Here is a 17,985-nt window from a genome sequence, read left to right on the forward strand (position 1 = left end):
ATTACATATCTCAAGTAAATGAATTTGTCATTTATACTATGGTTCTAGTTAGTTGATAGCATAGCTTTATTTCCAGCTACTAACTTAAAAGATTTTTGCTTATACTTACTATGATCTGATTTTTGAATAGGTATATTTTCTTCTTATCAAAATTGTTACTTTTCATAATAAGATACAGACATTTGTGAAAATTTCTTAGTGAATCATGCAATTACAGTGTCAGAAAACATTTATCGCCGTCCAACTGCTACTGGGTGTCTTATACTCAAAAATTGCAGGTTTTTAGTTGGCCTGTTTTCCAGAAAGCTGTAAACAGATGAAGTGACTGGGACATGAATGGATGTGATCCATAAACCCTAAATTCAGTGCCTGACACACAGTAGTTGCTGAGTGAACATTCTTTGAAAGATAAACACATGTATCTGTATCTTTAGGTGTATTTGTGTAATGATACAGTGGATAGCAAAATGGCCTGGTCGCACTCGCCTGCTTCTTTGAGTTTTACTGTAATTTGAAGAAAATCAGTAAACAGCCCATTTCCATTCTAGCTGGACAGTCTGCTCAGTGCTGCCAATGCTGGGGATGTTCTATATTGTGCTGTCCAGTATGGGAGCTACCAACCACTAGTGGCTGCTGAGCACTTACAGGGCTAGTGCTGCAGGGAAACTGGATTTTTGATTTATTTGATTTAAATTAAAATTTAAATCACCACATGGCTAGTGGCTATTATAGGGGAGGCATAGGATCACATAGATCACATGAAGGTCAAGTGTTTTCTGTGCCTCATTGTATCGTATGGTTCCACATTTATCCTCTTTTAAACTTTTAAGCTGTAAACATACTATCAGAAATTGTTCAACAGTAAGAAAGTGGAGTTTTAAAAATACTATTTCATTTCCTCTACTACCTAATACATGTGCTAATAAACAATGCAGTATCCAAAATATGTGTGGAGTAGGGTGTCAAAAGACTAGGACAGTCCTGATTCAAAATAAGAATTGGCAAAAAAGAAAAAAGAGTTGGCAGAATGGCTGAGAGTTGGCTGTCTTCGTAGATGAGCTGTGTGGTATAGAGGGCCAGAAATGCTGTTGCCTCTTTGACCTGTCACTAAACTAATTGAAATGAGTGGATGAATCATTTAAATTCCATGAGCTTCTATTATCTGTCTATAAAATAACTATGAAGACACAGCTTTTTCCAGCTTAAATAAAAGGATCCAACTGGAAGAAAAGCACTGTATACATTTCAAAGGTTATAGGCTCATTTGGAAGACATCTATTGTAATATATTCAGGGGATCATTGTTCTATTGCTATGAGGTGACCAAGTTTCCAGAGCTCTTGACAGTTTTACTAAATGGGTCAAACCTCTCTACTGTGAGTTTCTGTCTCTATAATGGTAACAAAAGTGGTCTTTTGAATACCTGTTTTTTTGTCACCAACTTTGAAATCCAAACTAAGGGTGAAAATAGATTTTTTTCACTGCTTCCAGAAATACTTTATAGGAAAGAAAAATAAAAAGAATGAGGGATCATTTCTAAATTTTTAAGTGATATATAGGAAGCTTGGTTAGCTCAGAAATTCCTAGGATTATCTAGACAGTTACATCTAATTCCCGTGATACAGAGAAATTGATTTTCAAAGATTACTAAAACCACGTTGGGTACATGAGTTAAGGGTCCTGTTGGAATCAACACTATCTTTTGAGACTGAATAGAAGTTTTGGTATCCTTCACTGGAGGATAGCCTCTTTAATAAATGGTGTTGGAAAAACTGGATTTCAACTTGCCAAAGATTAAAACTAGACCCCTGTCTTTCACCATGCACTAAACTAAAAGTGGATTGAAGATCTAAATATTAAAACAGAAACACTAAACTTGCTGGAAGATATGTTAGGTAGAACTCTTGAAGACATTGACATAGGAAAAAGCTTTATGAAGAAATCCTCAGTATCATGGGAACTAGCACAAAGAGTAAACAACTGCAATCTCATCTTATTAAAAAGCTTCTGCACTGCAGGAGAAACCACCAACAGATCTAAGAGACAACCTACAATGTAGGAAAAAATTTTTACCAGCTTTTCCTCAGACAAAGGCCTACGATCTAGAATATATAAAGGACTCAAAAAAAAATCAGACCCCCCAAATATAAAGACCTAATTCCAAAATGGGCATCTGAAATGAACCGACATTTCTCAGACAAAGAAGTAAAAGCAGCAAATAAACATATGAAAAACTGTTCAACATCACTGGTCATTCGAGAGATGCCATTGAAAACAATGCTGAGATTCCACCTCACCCCAGAAAGAATGGCTGCTATCAAGAAATCAACCAATAACAAATGCTGGCGGGGTTGCAGGGAGAAAGGAACCCTTCTCCATTGTTGGTGGGAGTGCAGACTGGTGCATCCACTGTGGAAATCAGTCAGTATGGAGATACCTCAAACAACGAGGACTGGAAGTCCCATTTGACCCAGCTATTCCCCTGCTGGGTATCTTCCCAAAAGAATTAAAGGAATCATACTACAGTGATATATGCTCACCCATGTTTATAGCGGCACAGTTTATAATAGATAAAACTTGGAAACAGCCCAAATGCCCATCAACTGGAGATTGGATAAAGAAGATGTGGTTTTTCTATAAAATGGAGTACTACTCAGCCATAAAGAATGAGAAACTAGAGACATTTATGGCTAAGTGGATGTACATTGAGGCCATACTCTTTAAGTGAAATAAATGGGACACACGTGTAAATACCACATAGTTTCTCTGGTGTGAAAAACTAAAAGTGTAAATAAGGATCAAAATATATAATTGATATTGTGAAATAAGAAAAGGCCTAAAGGAGTAGGGGAAGTGGGAGGGGTAAGGGAAAGAAAAGAAGGGAAAAGAAAAAATACGAGAAAAGGGAAAAAATGGAAACAAAGTCTTGGTAAATAGGGAAGGGTGGAGGGGGTGAAGGGAGGTTAGGGGAATGGGAAAAAAATAAGAACCAAGATACATCATGTAAAGGTACAAGACCCCAATGATGAATGTAACTGTATTGTATACCTAAAATGTACCGATAAACTTAATGAAAAAAGTTTTGGTATCCTGATTATTATGTAACATAGCAAAAAGAGATTCAAAATGGAAAGTATCTGGGTCAGTGTTGAATGCTGTCCTGATTAAGACCCTACAGATTTCTTCCTGGAGTATTATGCTCAGCTTAGGGACAGAGTTTAGGTGGGACCAGTAAAGAATGATTGTATACTAGGTTCTTCATCTAGAGCAGTTATTGGAATAGCCCTCTACAGTAGAAGCTGTAAACATTAGTGAGATGTATCTCTCTTTTCCATTCCCCCTTTCCTGCTCTGAACTGTACAGGGTGATGTTGGGCTCGCTATGGGTAAACTATATGGAAACGACTTCAGCCAAACTACCATCTCTCGCTTTGAAGCCTTGAACCTCAGCTTTAAGAACATGTGCAAGTTAAAGCCACTTTTAGAGAAGTGGCTAAATGATGCAGGTAAGTGACTATATAAGAAATTCTCCACTGCTTGTTGGAATTTTGAGAGGCGACTGTTGCAGGAACTGGGGTTTCTGTTTCTTATTGAATTATTGGTACGTAAAGAATTTTGAAGCTTACTAATCTTGGGATGATCATTACAAATTATGACTAAATAAGAAAGCTGACTCATTTAAATATTCTAGTAATTACAGTGTGAATAATCAGCAATAATTTCCAGCTTGGAAAATTTCTTGTATTTGAGCCAGGATTCAGTACACTCACACAGCTGAGGAAGAGGATAAGAAGGCCTATGTATTTAGATAAACTTGAACAGTGAATTTGTTATTTCTTCCTTAATGAATTATCATGGAACTTGTTCCTGATAATATTTATGCTTTTGTTCTTAAAAGGCTATATATTTCATACAAAAACTTGGATGTCTATTCTTATTTTGTGTCAAGATTTCCTTCTGGGGGCTGGGGATTTAGCTCAGTGGTGCCGCTGCCTGTCTCGAAAGCACAAGGACCCGAGTTTGATCCCCGGTACCAAAAAAAACAAAAAAGATTTCCTTTTGGAAATTTTGAATTTTGAGCCTCAGAATCATAGACTGTGAGAACTAAAGGGAACCACAAAGGTGCTCTAAGACTATGGTTCTTATTTTAGATGTGTAGATTTAGATAAAGAGAAACTTGAAACACCCACCCTGCTGGATGTTGGTTCAGTAGCTGGGGGTGTCACCTAGCCATCTGTAGTCTTCTGTGTTCCATGGTAAGAAACTGGTTACACTCCATCTGATTTTACATGCACTAGAGAGAAACTCGGAAGTGTGTGTGACATACCTAGGGTTTGTAAGCTATTAAATGAAAGAACATGATTTTTAACTTTAAGGAATTTAGAAGTATATTTCTTTTTCCCCACTTACACTAATGAAATGAGAGATCACTTCTAAGATCAAATATTAAATATTTAATAATTTCAGAGCTTTTTTCCTTTTATTCTGAGAGCTCATAAAAACAAAACATAAAAATAACTGAGAGAGAGATTCCAGTCTAAGCCTAAGAATATTCTCAAAAACAGAAATCAAAAAGTAGTGGTGACAATGTATATAGTCATCCATCCCAGGACAGAGAATGCCAGTAAGGACAGTAGAACCCCCACAATAGTGAATAATGTTTTTAGGTAGATTATGTGAAAATCTTTTCACATTTGTATATAGCTTAAATAGTTTGTCAGTTTTATTGCTGGTTTTAATATATTTTGCATACATGAATCAGCTTTTTTTTTCTTCATTCCTACAGAGAACCTCTCATCTGATTCTTCTGTCTCCAGCCCAAGTGCCCTGAATTCTCCAGGGCAAGGAGTGGAGGGTTTGAATCGTAGAAGGAAGAAACGCACCAGCATAGAGACCAACATCCGTGCGGCCTTAGAGAAGAGTTTCTTGGAGGTTAGTGAGGTGTTTACCTAGCGTGTGCATAGGATTGATTGTCTGTGCTACTAGTTTTGGGAACTGTGGATGATAAAAGATGAACCTATCAGCCTCTGCCTTTATGAACGCTTGAACATAATGGAGAAAATATGACAGTAAGTTACTGACAGAGGAGACAGAGCTACAGGGCTTGGGGTAGACCTTGGTTGCATCCACACAAGCATTTGCTGTGAAAGAGTTTGCAGTGTCCATATGACATCTAGATAGAAATTAATTATACAGGCTGGAAAAGTTGAGAGAAAAGCACTTCAAGCAGAGGAATTCCCTGTCAGAGGCCGTCAGGGGAAACCATGAGCTGTGCTAGTTGAAACACTAGTAGCCTTGTTGGCCAAATTGTGGTATCTGTGTACCTAGAACAATAGCTTGGGACCAGAACAGTTGATGCCTTAATTGTCAGGCTGTGGAGTCCCAGTTAGTTCAGCACATATTTAGCAGTTGTTTTAAACCAGGGGATGTCATAATCAAAGCTTCCAACAAAATTTTGACTTGTGTAATGCAGAAAAGGCTTGAGTGTACTAGCAGGATCACCGGCTAATCAGTAGTCTTCCTCGGCTCTGCCTCTCCTTAACTGTGGGGGCGGTGAGTCACTCAGTTTCTTTAAACTGAGGTCCCCAATATGTCTGTGAGATTCCTGTCTTGCCTGGAGAAAACTCCAGAAGCCCTGCTAATATATAAGATTACATAGGTATTTTATTAATTTTGTTCCGTATTAAGACCTGAAAATCTAAAATTTTCAAGAATAAGGGCCGGGGATTTAGCTCAGTGGTTCTGGTGCCTGCCTCGCAAGCGGAAGGACCTGAGTTCAATCTCAAGTACCAAAAAAAAAGAATAATTTATTCTAAGTTAATGTGAGTAAATTTATTAAATGCAACACTGTTCATTAGAGTGACCATCTACAGAAGCTATTTGTTGAAAGTGGCCTAACATGGTCATATATATCCCAGCTTTATTTTCTGACTCGTCTGCTTTTATATCGGTTGTTCAAAAAGTTATTACAAAAGATTGGATTTTTTTCCCCTTTAGAATCAAAAGCCTACCTCAGAAGAGATCACCTTGATTGCTGAACAGCTCAATATGGAGAAAGAGGTGATTCGTGTTTGGTTTTGTAACCGACGCCAGAAGGAAAAAAGAATCAACCCACCAAGCAGTGGTGGGACCAGCAGCTCACCTATCAAAGCGATTTTCCCCAGCCCAACCTCACTGGTAAGAATGGAAGATCTCAGGCTAATGGGTTACAATTTTACAAGTGGCCTATCAAGAATTTATCAAACATATACAGCATTCATAGTGAATAAATTTAAAGTGAGCAACTTTAACTCTTTCTTGTTTTATTGTATTTCCCATCATTCTATTCTCTGGTGTAGTTTATTAAGTTCTTTAGTAACACTGATAGTAAGTCAAAAACAAAAAAACCTTAGTGACTCTTTACTCTTCTCAAGGCCTAAAGCCTTATTTATTAAATGATATTAAGTGACAGTTAATTCTCAGAGAACCTTTAGCTCTAATTATATGAAAATGATCCTCTCAGATCCTCATGCTGGGCAACAGCGGTCCTTTTCATATATGCGTATCCTGGCTGAGTAACAGGCAGGGATGCTGAGTGACCCCCTTGATTTTTAGGGTGATTGTTGCACCGACCAAGTTTCAAGAGATGGCAGGTTTTCATTTCGGTTCCTTTTTTGTTAATTTGTCTTTATTTCATTTTGAACATCATTCCATTAAAGACTCTTAAAGCTACAGTCAACATTAAAAGTACATATTGGAAAAAAAAAAGTACATATTGGTCAGATGAAGGCTGTGGTTAAATGGTGGAGCTTCAATCATTAAGTTCATTACTAGATAATAGTTTCTTGTGTGTGACTTTTGTGTTTCAGATTTATTTGTACTAGGGAAAAAAAGCAGTATTTCTTATAAAACTGAACAAATTTTTTATTTCAAAAAGAAATTTGACTTTTTAAAAAATTTGCTTTGCAATCTCCTTGTAATACCATTTTATTAAAAACAAAAAAACAAGTCAGTCTTGCCCCCACAGAGTAAAAAGTAAAAAGCAACATAAAATACCACCACCACTATGCCTGGATCCTGTCAGATAGTTTTCTTGTTTAGTAAAGTTGATAATTAGTATACACACTCTTGCTGACATAGAGTACTTCTGCCTTGCCGTTATCGATGCCTACGGATGTTTCAAGTTTTGATTTTAAGGGTTTTGTGCATGTTCTCATGTCTGACCTCTAGGTGGCAACCACGCCAAGCCTTGTGACAAGCAGTACAGCAGCTACCCTCACAGTCAACCCGGTCCTCCCCCTAACCAGTGCTGCGGTGACTAATCTCTCTGTTACAGGTGAGCAGGCCGAGGGCATGTGGCTCTTAAGTACATGGTAAGGCCCTGAAGTTTCAATGTGAATCTGCCATTAAATTGTGACTTAGAAGCTCTAACTAAAGATGTGTGTGTGTGGTTTTTTTGTTACATATCAGGCATGATTAATTTTGTCAGAAAAAATGCCTTCACCCAAGAATATTCTCTATCTCTATCTCCATCTGTACCTCAATCTCATTTTTTGAGATCAAGTCACTGAGTTTCCCAAGATGACCTGAAACTCAGGATCCTCTTGCCTCAGCCTCCCAACTGCTAGGATTGTAGGTGTCTACCACCTTCTTACCTCTTTGGTACTTTCCCATATTAGTATACCTCCTATATTGTTCATACAGATATCTTTCAAATGCACAAATTTTTAAGTAACTCCTTTCCTTACAAATTTCAGTAGCTGTGGCTTTTTCCACTCAGGAAATCATCAGGTTTTATCAACTCAAAGTTTATGTCCTTTGCTCACTATCCCCTCTACCCATAGAAGGCTCTGTCCATGCCTTTGTAACCCTTCCTACAGCTTGAAATGTCATCCATTGTGGCCTGCAGTTCTTGGTCTGATGTTGATAAACTACTTCAGCATGTATATCGATTCCTTTTGGAAACCTTTTTTAGCTTCCCCAGAAAGTTATTCATTTCTACCTACCTGTATTATAATTATATTTTCACAAATCTGACTTTCCCAAGGGCCTTTGTACTTCTCAAAAGATCTACATACTATGTTCTTTTTGATGCCTAGAATAGTGCCTGACACACTGTACAGTGAATAATTATTGAATAAGTAATTTTTTCCCCATTGGCCCCCTTTAAATAGCAAATTTCCCAATACATTTAAGATGATCTATGGCTGGGGATTTAGCTCAGTGGGTCCGCCACCTGCCTAGCAAGCACAAGGTCCCCAGTTTGATCCCCAGTACCAAAAAAATACGATTTAGCCTTGTCATCAAATGTTTTTAGTTATTCATAATGTATAATATGATGTGCTATAATTTAATTCATGAGGTTAATTATATGCTTGTAAGATATTGGGTGGCTGTGTGATATTTCAAAATCAAATTTGATTTAACCTAGAACTGGTGACTTTGATGTTCTTTACTTGTAGTTAATTTCATAACAACTCTTCAACTCTAAGCATGATGTAAAAATTCAGTAAATAGCTTTATATTGTATTACATTTCTAAGTTACTAGAAAATTTCATATTTTTTGTTTATTTTAAACAGCACTTATTGACCTCTTTTAAGTGTTAAGCATCTTTGAAAGTCTGAAAACTGCAGACTTTTCCCTTCCATAAAATAGACATACAGTTTCTAGTAGAACCCTTATGTCTGAAATCTATCCCCAGAACTCTTATTCCTTCTTTTGTTTATTATCATTTGGAATTAGATTTTAGAAATAAAGGGAAAAACCATATACTCAGTCTACTGTCTTTTTAAGAAAAATCTTAATATAGCCATCTTTATTTTCCATAGCACTTGGCACATCAAAAGTCCTTGGTAAACACTTCTAGAATAGATAAAAAGAATGATCATGACTTCTAGAAAGATATGTATGTGTCTGATGTATCTCAGAACCTTGCAAAAATTCCGTGTCTCTTAATAATCTCAGCTAAATGCACTCTGCCTCCAGTTCTTTCTCTGAAATATGTTTCCTAATAATAAGTTTATTCCATAGAAAAATGGAGCAGTAGTAATCCTTTAGTTACCTAACAGCAAAAACCCAAGATACAGAAAGCAAAAGTGAACAGAATTAAAAGAAGAATTAGATAATTCAAAATGATAGTTGAAGACATTAATAACCTATTTTCAATTATTAATTTGAACTATATACCTAATTGTTGTCAAAGATATATAAGATTTTATTGTCAAGCATGATGGTGCATGCCTGTAATCCCAGCACTCGGGAGGCTGAGGCAGGAAGATTGCCGTGAGTTCGAGACCAGCATGGACTACACAGTGAGTTCAAGGCCAGCCTGAACACATAGCAAGACCATGTCTTTAAAAAATGGTTTTATCAACACTATCTACCAACTTGATTTAATCTCTATAAATGTGAAAACATTCTTTTCAAGTTCACATTGGCATCCATCTTAACACTGTCTTCTGGATAATAGAGGAAGAGAGATTGGCTTGGCTTGGCTTTGTTTGATTTCATTTGATTTCGTTTGGTTTCATTTTTACAAGGCCAGTGTTAGCCTGATACCAAAACTAGATAAATGTATCACAAGAAAAAAGTTATAGACTCATATCCTTCATGAAAATATGTACAAAAACCCTCAGCAAAATCTGAGCAAATCATACTTGGCAATATATGAAAAAAAGAGTAATCTATTCCAAAAATGTACAGTTGGCATGATATCTGAACACCAATTAAAATACTATGGTAACAGAAGAAAAGGACAAGAGCCACATGATCGTCTCAATAGATAGAGAAAAGATATTTGACAAAATACAAAATCCAGAGAGGGTAAGACTGTCCGACCTGGAGCCAACAGCACATTAGGTAGTGAAGGACTGAGAGCTCTTCCCTCCCCTGCTCTTGCCTCCAAGATTGGGGAACAAAGCAAGGATGGCTGCTCTTGCAGATTTCTATTTAATATTATACTGGACGCAGTTGCCAGTTTAAAGGAGAACAAAAGTTAAACTGCCTTTATTTGCATTATCCTGTGGGTATAAAAATCCCAAGGAATCCACAAAAAAACTACAAGAATTAATCACTAAATTAAGTTTTGGATAGTCCACAAATGAAGTTATGAAGATAATTTATACATGATAAATTTGAAAGAATAAAATATTTAGAAATAAATTTAACAAAGGAAGTAAATACTTATATAGTGAAAATTACAATTTGCTGAAAGTCTAAACTGAGACATTTCATATTCCAGTTGGCGGTTTGGGAGACTCAGCATTCTTTTTCTTTAAATGTTTTAATATATGTCTGCAATACATAATGATACTAACCTGGAATATTGGTACACACACACACACACCATGTCATGATCCTTTTTACTTTCCCTCCGGACTTGGCATTCTCAGATGACAGCTTACTCCCACTTGATTTATAGACCACAGTCAGCATCACAGTTCCAACAGACTGTTCTGTTTGAAGAAATTGATAAATCATTCTAAAATATATAAAAGGGATCCAGTATAGCCAAAATAATTTTGAAAAATAATGAAATTATAGGACAAATATGTCCATATTTCAAATCTTACTATAAAGGTATAATAGTCAAAAAAAGTGTAATGTAGGCATAACGATAGAATAAATGGAACAAAAGTGAAAGTCCACAAACCAACCTTTAAATTTATGTTTTGTTGAGCAAATATGTAAGACAGTTCAGTAGGGAAAAAGAGTCAACAAACAGTTCTAGTCCAATTATATGCACAAAGATCAGTTTAGATCCTAACCTCATACCATGCACAAAATTAACTAGAGTGGATCAAAGGCTTAAGTAAGAGCTAAAAACTATAAACTTTAAGGAGAAAAAATCTTCATGACCTTAGAATAGGCAGCATTCACATAGATGCTCCACTGGAAGCACAATCCATAAAAATACAAAAATAAATTGAGCATCAAAAAGAAAATCTTTTTGCCACATAACAACCTTTAAGATAAAAACACAAGCCAAAGACTAGAGAAAACATTTGCAGATCATGTATCTGATAAAAGAATTCTATATAGCATGCATAAAGAATTGTGTACAACTCAATAGTAAAAATATAGACACCTCCATTTTTTAAAAGAACAAAAGACTAATACACATTTTACCAAAGAAAATACATGCATGACTTCACTTGATCTTACCCAAAAGGCCAAGAATCTATGAGTGACTAATAAGCACATGAAAGGATATCCAACATAATTACTTGCTAGAGAAATTCAAAGTAAAACTACAAGGAGATACCACTTTTATTCACTTGAATGGCTATAATCAAAAAGACCAAAAAAGTGTTGGGGAGGATGTGGAGAAACTGGAATTAACATTACATCATTTGTTAGAATGTAAATGATATTAACCACTTTGGAAAAAACTTTGGAAGTTTATTTACAAATTAAACGTAAATTTACCATCCTATCAAGTAGTTTGCCCCAAGTGAAAGCATTCACACAAAAATTTTTACATGGATCTTCATATAAGCAGCATTATTTGTAACAGGCAAAAACGTATAAACAAGCCAATGCTCATCATTTGGAGAATGAATGAAATGTGGTATTATTCAGCCTAATAAAAAGTACTGGAGTGTTGATTTCTGTTTCAACATGGATAAACCTTGGAAATAATATGCCAAGTAAAAGAAGCCAGGTGCAAAAGACCACATGTTATATAGTTCCATTTATATTAAATCTAACCAGATTACCCCTGTGATCTCAGCATTCTTGGAGACTGAGGCAAGAGGATCACAAGTTCAAGCCCAGTCTGGGCAATTTAGGGGAGACCTTGTTTCAAAATTTAAAAAGAAATGAAGGGAGGAGCAAGGGATAAAGAGGGAAAAAGGGAGAAAGGCAGGCAGACAGGCTGGGGATGGAGCTCAGTCCGAAGGCCCTGGGTTCAATCCCCCAGTACCCAGTTTAAAAAGAAAAAAGGAAAGTCAAATGTATAGACAAAAAGCAGATGAGTGGAGTGGCAAGTTATGGCAAACAGGCACAAGGAAGCTTTTGGTGGTGGGAATGCAATCTGGCTTGGTATGCTTCTACAACTCTCCAAATTGATTGAAAATCATTGAATTTTACACTTAAATTGGATGTATTTTATGTCACATAAATGGTATCTCAATAAAGCTACTATAAAAAGATAGGGTGGGAAGCAAGAGAAGTTACTAGACACTCACCTATGCTTAGCTCTAACTTCCTCCTAACTTGTAACCTGAGTGGTATGGCATCTTACTTCGTTGTTAAGGACATTGAGTCCCAGCAAGCCCAAGTTCTCTGATCAAAGTTGCCTAAGGAATTAAGTTGCCAAGAATTTAGGGTCATGATGGATGGATGGGTCAGTCAGTCACTGGCTGGGAGAATTGATTTAAACATCTAGAATTGTTATACATAGTGCTCATGTGACATTCATATAGGGGACACCTAGAATGTGGTTAGAGTGTTATAATGAGAAAAAAGCAACCTTAAACTGTTTCTGGAACCGTCACCTCCAAGCCCAGGTTGAATTCACAGATAAGATTTACAAACTTCTGCAGGACTTGAAGGAACAGACGCTGAATGATTTGAAAGTGGCACTAGAGAGGAAAGAAAACCATTTTAAGCTTTTAGCCCCCGAGATATGAGGTCTTATGAAAATGGGCCATTTCAGAACTTGGAAAGGAGACTAGCACTTATACAGGTAAAATTAGGTAAGGTGAGAAATTGGTCAAGAAAAGATTGGAAGTACATTGAAATTTCTTAGCAATAGGAGAGTAATAAGAAAAGACACTTATCTTCCTACAGAACAAGGGCCAGGTCTTAAGATAAATGTGTATATAAAAGTCTGCCGGACAAGAGCCACTGCAGCCTCAGGTGCCCAATGGCAATGATTGTTCTGATTGAGAACAGAAAAAATGAATGAAAATGGTATTAACAATATCCAAAGATATGATTGTACTTTGGGGCAGCTGCAGTGAGAAGAAATTTTGTTTATGTTTTCAGAAGGGCAAAAAATGGAGTAAGTCCTCCCTTTTCACTTGACAATAAGAAAGATGTGCTTCTCTCATTCAGTGAGATACCGCATAGGCACTTTTGAGTGACATTGGAAGAACTCAGAATTATTGTTAATACAGGGAGCATCTAAGTTGAAGAACAGAAGTAAGAGGAGACTTGAATTCTAGATGTTCTTAGTAGAGACCAGAAGATGACTTCAAAATAAATTTTAGAAAGAAAACTACCAGAATTTATCAAAAGGCAGTGACAAAAGCAGTTTTCTGCAGCTTAGTGGTAGATTTTACCATTAAAAAATATTTTAACCATGCATGGGAGTGCATACCTCTAATCAGAGATGCTGGGAGGCTGAAGCAGGAGAATTGCAAGTTCAAAATTAGCTTGTGCAACTCAGTGATTTAGTGAGACCCTGTCTCAAAAAAGGGAGAGAGATGTAGCTCAGTATGAAAGCCTGGGTTCAACCCTAAGTGCCACAAAAAAAACAAAAAGCTAAATAAGTATTTTCCAATGTGTCATAGATTTGAGATATTGTATTTTGATCTGTCTGATTATTTTATAAGAATTGGAAGTGATTTATATATCACAGAATTATTATATTGAAAGCTTATAGATACATTTATCTTTTTAAGCATCCTGAGAAAATATTTCTGCTTTATACATATATATGATTGATTATATCCTAAAATTATGCTGAGCTTCCCTAAATTAAATTCTGGCTGGCTTTAGAGAGCCTGTTTCTATACTGTGTAGCATTCTAACAACCAAAATAAGAGGACCTGTTCTACAGTGCTTTTCTTAACAGCATCAGAATGAAAGCTCCCTGGGTCCATCGGCATCTTCTGGAAGGTTATTAACCTTTCCTCTGAGACCCTATGAGCCGTTCCTACTTTGGGCAGAGTAGCAGTATTCTTTAAACCACACTTGGCTCTAGAATACAACTTGCTAGTATCTAGGATGTTTTAAGTCGGTGGTATTCAATATGACATCCACTAGCTACAGGTGGCTTTTTTTTTTTTTTTGTACCAGAGATCAAACTCAGGTCCTTGCAGTTGCAAGGCAGGAGCAGTGCTACTGAGCTAAATCCCTGGCCCTGTCTTTGAGCACCTAAAACATGGCTTGTTCAGATTCACAAGTGCCGTAATTATAAAATGAGTGCCATTCTCAGATAGAAGATAAAATAACTCATTAATGCTTATTTAGTATTGATTTTATCTTGATAATATTTTGGTAATATTGGGTAATGAGTATATTGTTGGAATTTCATCTATTTTTACTATTTCCAATAGAATTATTAGAATATTTAAAATTACATGTATTTTATTTTTGTTGGACAAAGCTGTTCTCAAACCTAATCTCAGTGAATATGTTTACATCCAAATATTCGTTCTTTAAACAAAAAGAAATCCGAGACACTGTGATTTTGTTTTAAGGGCCTCTCACATAGCAACTTGTTACCTTTTATGAGATTCATAGTACCCTTGTAGGTGGTTGTTTCTGTAAGAGAATATTTAGCACAGCAAGCTGTTTAGAGCTAATTTTCATTACAAAAGAGCTGAATTTTAATACAGAGAATACATCTAGACATATACCTTTAGTCATTTTTAAATTACTTCTTGTATCTTACTGACATTTATTCTTAGAAAAGCATATAATTCTGTTTTTCTTGTTCTTTTTATTTTTTCCGTGGAGACTGCCAAGGAGATTGCCAAATGAAAAGAGGTTTTACAAAAGTTTTCTTTTTTTGCTTATGTTTCTTCACCAGAGCATTTGTGTCCCATAATTAGAGCTTCTCTGATTGTTTTGTTTCTTAATAGGAAGTTGGCATTGGAAAACTGTTCTGTTTCTTTTATAGTTATATTACTCCTCTTGTGTCTTAAAGTTGGATTCATACAAACATTAAATTAGATTTTTAAAGGGCAAATTGAGGATTACTGGATGGTGATGTATTAATTATTCCATTGAGTCTAAAATATATAGCTGAATAAACCACTATTCTTCAAAGACTTTTTACAGAGGTTATTTTCTAATCCAGTTCTCTTTTCAGGCACTACAGATACCACGTCCAACAACACAGCCACCGTGATTTCCACAGCCCCTCCTGCTTCCTCGGCAGTCACAAGCCCCTCTCTGAGCCCTTCCCCTTCCGCCTCTGCCTCTGCCTCTGAGGCATCCAGTGCCAGTGAGACCAGCACAACCCAGACCACCTCCACTCCTCTGTCCTCCCCTCTTGGGACCAGCCAGGTGATGGTGACAGCATCAGGCTTGCAAACAGCAGCAGCTGCCGCTCTCCAAGGAGCCGCACAGTTGCCAGCAAATGCCAGTCTTGCCGCCATGGCTGCTGCTGCAGGACTCAGCCCAGGCCTGATGGCGCCCTCACAGTTTGCGGCTGGGTAAGGAACCCTCCCATCTCCTCCACATCTGAGGAGCAACGAGGAAGTCATCCCTGGAATTACGCATCACCATCCAAAATGAGAAAAGATGTCTTTAAAAATCTCTTTGAAACAGGCTGCTCTGTGGTCATGCAAAGACCCTGACCATAAGAGCTGAACCTAAGTTGGGAACTCTGGGAAGGGCAGTAGTCACACTGATTTCCACATGAAGACACAACACCGGGTCACTGAGTCACCTCAGTGGTGGGACCAGAGAGAAAGCCCCTAATTCTGACTCTTACTCTTATGCTTTCTCCATTAAACTCTTAACTGTCTGCTTTCACACTTAAACACCGGTAAGAAGTGTAGTAAGGAGATTCCCAATTTTACGTTACTGTCACATAAGAATTATTTTTGTCTCTGGAGTTGTTTTTGTTTTTTTTTTGTTTTTTTTTTAAGAGAATGAAGTAAGTTAAAGAATCAAAATGACTGTAAAAATTTTACATTTTATGCAGATCATAACATTGTACAAGTAAGCATCCAGGAAGCTCTAATGCGGAAGCACTAAGCAAACCATATGACGGTAGAGGGAAAATACCAGTGCTTCCTTTACATTTCCCTAGAGTTTCCTTTTCTTTCTTCCTTTGGGGGTGTTGTCAGACTGACAGATGTGTCTCATGGTAGTAACATGACCCTTCTTTTGAACTTGCAGAGGTGCCTTACTCAGTCTCAATCCAGGGACCCTGGGCAGTGCTCTCAGCCCCGCTCTGATGAGCAACAGTACACTGGCAACTATTCAAGGTCAGTAGGATCTTTTTGCTTGCCGTGTGTGTGTGTGTAGTGGAGGAAGCCTGCTTTGCTAGAGCTGAAGGTAATGGGGAAAGATAGTTGAATGCTTGGGCTGGGGATTTAGCTCAGTGGTGCTGCCGCCTGCCTCAAGCACAAGGTCCCGGGTTCGATCCCTGGTACCAAAAACAAAACAAACAAAAAAAGAGAGTTGAATGCTAACTAACTTTAGCTAACTTATTCTTGAAGACCAAGAAAATGTTCTTGTTAAAAAAAAAAAACAAGAAAAACTTTGTAAAAGAAAAGTACAGGTATTAGTTTGCAAAATAAATAGGAAATAATACATATTCTAAGAAGCCAGGACTTTGTGTGATATTATCTTCTTACATCAGTAGACTTTGAGGCAGAATTTTTTCCTCCTGATTGTCCACATACTCATCTAAAACCTCTCAAGTCAGATTTGACCAAGAAAGATCCCCAGTCCCCATCCCCCTTGTAAGATCGCCATGGGTAGGAAAGTCCTATATTGACTGGTCAGTAGAGCACATCAAGCAGGTTTTGCAGGAATCTTTTTCTTTGTTCTTTTTTTAGGAATCTTTAATTCTTGTTAGACTCCGCCCTTTTTATATACCATCATTATAGAGCATAGACTCCTCTTGGATTATAATGTCTCTTCCAAGCCCATTTGGGTCCCTGTCAACCTTTGCACATGTTATTCAGGATAGTATTCATTCCATACAGTGAAGAGATTACTGTGTTTAGCTTCTAAGCTTGTGTCTGAAGATGTTTGCTGCTGTGTAACTCGGGGAAGTAATTGTTCAGGGAAACGTCACTGTTAATCAGAATTTTTTTCTTAAAATTAAAATATTTTGGTGGCCAGGGATTTAGCTCAGTGGTTCCACCGCCTGCCTCGCAAGCACAGGGACCTGGGTTCAATCCCTGGTACAATAAATAAATAAATAAATAAATAAATAAATAAATATTTTGTGCTTAATGAGAGTTCTTGGAGCCAAAGCTAATCTGTTAGCCAACTTCAGTTGAGATTAGTGTGTCTAACAGTGTACTGTAGAAAAGAAGTTAAAGTACAGAGAAAATCAAATCATGGCCTAGGTTGCCTTACATTGTATTGGCTTTCTGATTAACCAAATCATAGATGAATACTGTCTGAGAAGGTATAAAATTGGTCTTTTACACTGATCCTGGGATCTCAGAAAACATCAACCTATACAAGTCTCGTTGGTCTGTATTGTTTCTATGAAGACATGCAAAATCAGGGGCATTCCCTTCAGCTAGGTATTATGTAAAAAATCAACCAGATTTTAATGCCATTCAAAAAAACCTACAATTCTGCATGTGGGAGTGAGGTTGAGTGGGGACATTTGAGAGAGTAAAAGCACCGATTACTTTAAATAAAGTTTTAATCATACCTGCTGTGGGAAAGCAATGAATGACATCAGGGAAAAGTTCTCCACCATGAAACTGAGGGCTAAGCCTAAATCACCCACCGAGGGCCACCTGCATCATTGTGTCTCTGATCTTCTCCTACAATGAACTTATCTTTCCCCTTTCTACAAGTCCTAGAAGTCAAAGGTTTTGCTCCTGAAGTGAAAAATTAATCATACCTTTTACTTTATCTGGTGATTTGTAATTTATAGCTAAATCCTTTCAGAAATATGATTTTCATCTTGTGTACAAGAGTTTGCTCAAATTTATCCGTGCCAGTTGGTTTGATAAGAGCAAAATATACTCTGAATGCTTTATTCACTTAATTATAGTTTGTCTTTTGAACAGAGGTAATTTAAAATCAGTAATCTTCATTGGAAACAGTTACTGGATTTAACAAATATTTCTA

At 36.9% G+C, this 17,985-nt stretch overlaps 1 protein-coding gene across 17 annotated transcripts in view; it reads left to right on the plus strand.

Annotated features, from left to right (window-relative positions):
- The window catches only part of Pou2f1 (POU class 2 homeobox 1), a 166,791-nt gene that overhangs the window by 137,425 nt on the left and 11,381 nt on the right, over positions 1-17,985 (plus strand). For all 17 annotated transcript variants that reach the window (XM_087206837.1, XM_087206841.1, XM_004865196.4 and 14 more), the window contains 6 exons: positions 3,363-3,504; positions 4,785-4,930; positions 5,996-6,175; positions 7,208-7,313; positions 15,023-15,368; positions 16,060-16,148. In XM_087206837.1, coding sequence (XP_087062963.1) covers positions 3,363-3,504; positions 4,785-4,930; positions 5,996-6,175; positions 7,208-7,313; positions 15,023-15,368; positions 16,060-16,148 — 1,009 coding nt within the window. The remainder of the gene's footprint in view (positions 1-3,362; positions 3,505-4,784; positions 4,931-5,995; positions 6,176-7,207; positions 7,314-15,022; positions 15,369-16,059; positions 16,149-17,985) is intronic.

The sequence above is a fragment of the Heterocephalus glaber genome, unplaced genomic scaffold (genome assembly GCF_053883595.1).
Source record: "Heterocephalus glaber isolate CG9 unplaced genomic scaffold, H.glaber_assembly_v1.0 deba00000738, whole genome shotgun sequence".
NCBI classification, from domain to species: domain Eukaryota; kingdom Metazoa; phylum Chordata; class Mammalia; order Rodentia; family Bathyergidae; genus Heterocephalus; species Heterocephalus glaber.